The sequence below is a fragment of the Cardiocondyla obscurior genome, linkage group LG09 (assembly GCF_019399895.1).
Source record: "Cardiocondyla obscurior isolate alpha-2009 linkage group LG09, Cobs3.1, whole genome shotgun sequence".
Classification (NCBI taxonomy): domain Eukaryota; kingdom Metazoa; phylum Arthropoda; class Insecta; order Hymenoptera; family Formicidae; genus Cardiocondyla; species Cardiocondyla obscurior.
In genome coordinates this window covers 1,526,961-1,532,947 of record NC_091872.1, presented here as the reverse complement: position 1 = coordinate 1,532,947, position 5,987 = coordinate 1,526,961, and the positions used below count along the sequence as shown (strand labels likewise).

General features: G+C 35.3%; 1 protein-coding gene across 1 annotated transcript; it reads right to left on the bottom strand.

The window, feature by feature from the left end:
• Window positions 1–4,600: 4,600 nt before the first annotated feature.
• On the bottom strand, window positions 4,601–5,987 carry LOC139105681 (MAP7 domain-containing protein 2-like). The gene is made up of 2 exons (XM_070661913.1): window positions 5,492–5,987; window positions 4,601–4,701 (listed from the first exon to the last, which is right to left on the bottom strand). Exons 1-2 carry the CDS (start codon window positions 5,985–5,987, stop codon window positions 4,601–4,603), a joined length of 597 nt encoding a protein of 198 aa, XP_070518014.1.

The window sequence follows — 5,987 nt, the reverse complement described above, 5'->3', positions numbered from 1 at the left end:
AATCAAAATGTATTTAGGAATAAATATTATATATGACTTAAATAATAGTAAAATGACTTTAGATCAATCAGATTATATAGAATCACTTGTCAAAAGATACAATATTATGAACTCAAAAACATTCCAAACTCTAATGGAACAGAATTTGGAGCTAGAACCAGCACAATCAGCAAGCACAAATATTAAATTCAGAAATATAATTGGAGCATTACTTTATATAAGTACCGGAACAAGAGCTGATATAAGCTATAGTATAAATTATCATAGTCGTTTTCAGAATTCATATACAGATACACACTTTAAATACGCATTAATAATTTTAAAATATTTATACCACACGCGAGATCTGAAACTAACGTTTGAAAAGGGTATAACATATGAACCTCTTGAATGCTTTGTTGATGCTGATTGGGCTAAAGATATAGTAGACAGAAAATCCACAACAGGATATGTAATTAAATTTTATGGTAATACCATATATTAGAAGTCGAGAAAACAAGGAAGTGTAACAAAATCATCTACAGCCGTCGAATATGTTGCTCTATCAGAGATAGTAAGCGAAGTAAGAATTATAATAAATCTACTAAGAGATTTGGGTGAGATTATAAATAAACTAGTAAAGATTTACGAAGACAATGCGGGTGCAATTGCATTAGCTAAGTATGAAAATTTAACGAAGAATTCTAAATATATAGAAGTACACTCGCATTATATTTATGAAAATTATAATCAAGGAAAAATTAATATTATTAAAATAAATACTAATGATAATTTAGCTAATATATTTACTAAATCTCTTGGTATTGTAAGTAATAAATTTAAGAAATTCAGAAATTTGTTAAAAATTATATAATTGATTTTTCTTTAAAGTATAAATTTAAGGAGAGGTGTTAAAATATATGCGTTTTTATTGTTAATTATAAATTTATCTTTAAATAAGGTCTAATCAATATACCAATAAACAGTTTTTCGTAAACAGGAAACGGTACATGACTTTAGATTAATAAGATAAGAAAAGGAATAAACCTAATGAAACAAAGACCCAGAAAGCCCCTTTATGATCTAACGTTAGAAATAATATAGAGAGCCAAGCATTTCAAAAAGAGTCGTCAACGAGTACGGACGTATAAAAAGTCACAGTTAAATACCTCCTTAGTACCGTTTAATATTTTTCCGTTGAATATTATAATTGCTTACGAATTATATATATATAAGGTGTTTATTTCTCCTCAGAGGTACACCGGGACTTTCACTTCCCCAATTTTCTGTTTACAATTTTATAAAATATATTTTCAAACTTCATTCTTATCTCTAGACTATTTCTACTTTTATAATCTTCTTTCTTCTCACAGCCGTTTCCTGAAAGTAAAAACTTATATCTACGCCTTTTTCCTATTCTATTGCCTACGCGTCGAGAGAGAGAGAGATCACACTTCCATTCATACTTTACATTGTTTTGCCTTAATTTTACCTTAAATTCTATCTTTGGACCCCCGCTTCCGACGCTTTTTCTTTCATACTTTCAGTCACTCCTATTTTTTTCCCTTGTTCTTTCCAAATTTTCCAACCAATCTATCCCCCTTCCTTCCCCTCCCAGAATTTCCTCCACCATTTCCTCCCAACTAATCTCGTTTCCCCAATCTATACACTCCTCCCATATATGTTCCCACGTTTCTTCCTTCTCCAAACATATTCTACATTTTCTTTTCTCCTCTTCCTCCCAATATTTATTTCCTCTCATTTCCTCCCCTAATCTAAATTTTGCCATTCTTTGCCATTTTTCTTCTTTCCATCCCAATTTCAAATATCCTGGTATCCCTTCCTCTTTCACTTTTTTATAATACTTATTAAATCTTGACTCTCTTATTTTTTTCCATCTTTCCTCTCTTTGCCATTCTTTATCCTTTTTCACCAAATATTCCCCCCTTATTTCCCCTCTTTCTCTTAAATCTTCCACCTCTTTTCCCGACCACCCAAAATTTTCAAAAAATTCCTCTCTTTCTTTTTCCCATTTTCCCTTGCTTCTTCCCTCCCTTGCTCTTTCCTTCATTTCTTCCCAGCACCATTTTGCTAAAACACCTCCTTTCCCTTCTTCTAACCTTTTTTCATATTTCCATGCTCTCATCCCTGCTCTACCTTTCAATTTATCCCTCTGTAGTTCTTCTCTCACCATATATCCTGGTACATATCTTCTTACTCCCAGTACCCATCTCAGGTATTTTTCCTGTAATATCTCCACCTCTTCTCTTTCCTTCCATCCCCATATTTCCACGCCGTAATTAATAACCGACCATACCAGTTTATCAAATAGCCATATTCTTTTACTCCAATCTTTTCCGAATTTTCTTTTACCTATACTCCACACCTGCCCCATTATTCTTGCCGCTCTTCTTACTCTGTCCTTTACATGCTCTTTCTGCTCTCCATTTCTCATAATTGTGTATCCCAAATACTTGAAACTTTTTACTTCCTCTATTTCTTCCCCTTTCCATACCCATTTAGTTTTTTTCCATCTTCCTCCCCCCTTTCTACACCTCATTATCTTTGTTTTCTTTACATTCACTTCCAATCCCTTTTCCTTTACATATTCTTCCATACTTTTAATCATTCCTTTCATGCCTGCCTCATTTTCTGCCAGTAGCGCAATGTCATCCGCATACGCCAGCGAGTAAACTCTCCTGTCTTTTATTCTTATACCCCCCCATCCTCCTTTTTCTAATTCTTCATCTATGTCTGCCAACAAGAGCGTGAACAAGCTAGGACTAAGCGGACAACCCTGTCTTACTCCTTTTGTTGTCCAGAAACTTTTCCCCTCTTTATCCTTCACCTTTACTTTATTCACCGTTTCCTCTAATATTTCTTCACACCTTCTTATCAATCCCTCCCTTACCCCTCTTTTCTTCATTGTTTCCACCAATTTTCTCCTGTCTACAGAGTCAAAAGCCGCTTTCATATCTATAAACACAATTACCATTTTACCTTCCTTTTCTTCTATCTTCTTATTTAGCAAATAATTTAACACATATATTTGATCCACTGTCCCCATGTCTCTTCTAAAACCGGCTTGACTCTGCGGTAAAATTTCTTTTTCTTCTATTTCCTTTCTTAGTCTTTCTGCTAACATAGATGCATACACTTTGTACGCAGTCTGTGTCAGCGTTATCCCTCTATACTCTTCTACTTTTTCCCCTTTTCCTTTTTTAAGCACCGGAACTATCACACCTTCTCTCCATTCCTCCGGCATCCCCTCCCCCCTCCATACCCTTTTGCACGTTTCCCATAATTTCTCTTTTACTTTCCCCCCTCCCCATTTCCATATTTCATTTTCTAACCCATCACTTCCTGCAGCTTTTCCTTTTTTCAACTTTCTTATTACATTTTCAAATTCCTCTCTATTTATATCTTCCTCATTGTCTTCTATTCTCTTTCCTCCTAATTCTTCTCTTACTCTCCATTCCACTCCTCCTAACATTTCCTTAAAATATCCGTCCCACTCTTCAATCTTTATTTTTTCCTCCACTTCCTTCCTTTTTTTTCTTCCTTTGTTTACTACTTTCCATACTTCTCCCTCTGTTCTAATCTTTTCTATTTCTTTCTCCCATCTCACCTTTTCTTGCAATTTTTTCTCCTCACATAGTTTTTTATACTCTCTTTTCTTCTTTTTGTAATTCTCCTCACTCCCTTCCCCCTTCCTCCAATTTAACATTTCTTCTTTTACTTCACCTTTTTTCTTTTTGCAATCTTCATTCCACCATCTTTCTTTTGGTTTTTCCCCCTCCTCTTTTTTCATTTCCTTTTTAACTACTTTCTTTGTTTTCTCCAGTTCCTTACTAAAACTTCTCCAATTTTCCTCCGTATTGTTTTCTTTCTCTCTTTTTTCTTTATATTTTTCCCTGAACATTTTCCTCTCCTTCTCACCCCAAGCCAGTCTCGTGCTCTTTTTTATACCATATTTGCATCTTCTCCTCTTTTCTCCCTCCCTTTTGATCGTCACTATTAACGGTAAGTGGTCTGAGTCCACTTCTTCCCCCACCTTCATTTCTACTATTTCTCCTTTTGATTCCACATTACTGATCACATAATCTATTACTGTTTTTCCTCTTCCCCCTACATATGTCCATTCACCCTCTTCATCTCCTCTTGTACAACCATTAACTATTCCCCATCCTGCTTCTTCCAGAACTTTACAGAATTTTTTTCCTTTTCCTGTAATTTTTTTATCTTTTGTTCTCCTTTTTCTCTCTTCCTTGTCTTCTTCTTCTTTTTCTTCATCCCATAGCCCGCCCTCTTCTCCCGTCCTCACATTAAAGTCTCCTCCTATCAGATATCTCGTTCCTTCCTCTTTTTCATCCATCCAGTTTCTCATGTTCTCTGTTATGTCTTCTAAATCCTCATTTACGTATACCCCTGCTATTTTCCACCATACCTTTCCACTTTTTATCTTTATTCCTATCATTCCTTTTCTATCTTTAAATTCCAATTCTTCTTCTCCTTCCAATTCCTCCCTCCATCCCATCACCATTCCCCCATTGCCCTCCCCTTCTTATTTTTCTTTTCTGCCCCTTATTTATCCATTTATAGCCCTTTGGCAATTTACTTCTTATCCCCTTCCATTTTTTTCTTCCAACCAAGTTTCACACATATATATCACCTCCCATTTTTCCATGTTCTTCCAAAAATCTTCATCCTTGTTTTCTATTCCTGCCACATTCCAAAACACTATTCTCACGTTTCTGTCTTTTACCTCCGCCTTTTCCTTTCCTTTCTCCTTTTTCTCCCTTTCTTTTTCTTTTTGTCTTTTATCTTTCCTTTTTCTATTTTTTTCTTCATCCTTTTCTTTTTCCCCTTCCTCCTCTTTTCTCTCCACTCTTCCCAGCTCATTTCGTTCTCTTCTTCCGCCTCTTTTTAAAAACTTGCATTTAATCTGTCTGCTATCACCTTCTTTCTTTTATTCCCTTCTTTTTCAAATTCTTTCGCACCATCCCATTTTCTCAATTCTTCCTTCAAGTCATCCCATATCCACATTTCTTTATTTACCCATATCTTTTTGTACCCTATTTTTACCTGTTTTCCTTCTCTTTTCAATTTATCCGCTTCTCTCTTTATAAGCCATTCCACTTTCCTTTCGTATTCTGTCAGATCGTCTCCTATCCATTCCGTCCTGTCCTTTAATTTTCCCTTACATCTTAATATTTCCAATTTTTCTTTGAAACTTTCCATCTTTACCCACACCATACCATAACCTCCTTTATTTACTCCTCCTATCTTATTTACATCCTCTATCTTTGCTTTCACTCCTGTTGCTTCTATTATTTCTCCCACTTGTTCTTTCAGCGCCTTTTTTCCTCACTTTTTATCTTTATACCTCTTATTATTAAATTGTTTTTCCTCCATTCTTTCTTTTCTCTTTCTTTTGCCATTTCCAGCATTCTCGTTCTTTCTTCTAGACTCAAAACCTTTCCCTGTATTTCTTCTGGTATTTCCAGTTTACCTCCCTCATATTTTTTTTCCTTTATTCTTTTTTCCATCTCGTCCATTCTTTTCTCTAAGTCTATCTTCTCTTTTTTCCATATTATCTTCAATTCTTCTATTTCCTTTCTTATTTGTACCTTTATTTCCCTTACTTCCTCCATCTGCGCTTGAATCCTTGCAAATCCACTTCTCATTTCCTTTATTACCTCTTCAAAACCTTCCTTGCTTATTCCCCCCTCACCTCCCTCTCCTGTTGCTTTCACCGGTGATCTGTACACTTTCACACTTTTCCTAAATCCTTCCAAGCCCTCTATTTCACTTTTTTCTTCCTGCCTTTCCTTCCTTTTCTCTCCTTGCTTCCACGCTTCCAGAATTGGCATACTGTTAGCCCTTTCTCTTTTTAACATCTCTACCTTTGCAGGCCTTCCCATTTTCTTTTTTGTTTTCTCTTCTCCTTTTTCCTCTTTTCTTTCCTCATTTCCACTCTCCACATTTCCTTTTTCCTGTTCGCTCAT

Bases quoted from the DNA above. Each gene is read 5' to 3' on its own strand.
- LOC139105681 (XM_070661913.1), bottom strand. From the start codon at position 5,987: ATGAGCGAACAGGAAAAAGGAAATGTGGAGAGTGGAAATGAGGAAAGA. The intron at 4,702-5,491 runs GTAAACTGGAAA...GGAATGTGGCAG, and splicing joins GGAAAAAAAATATGAGGGAG to GAATAGAAAACAAGGATGAA.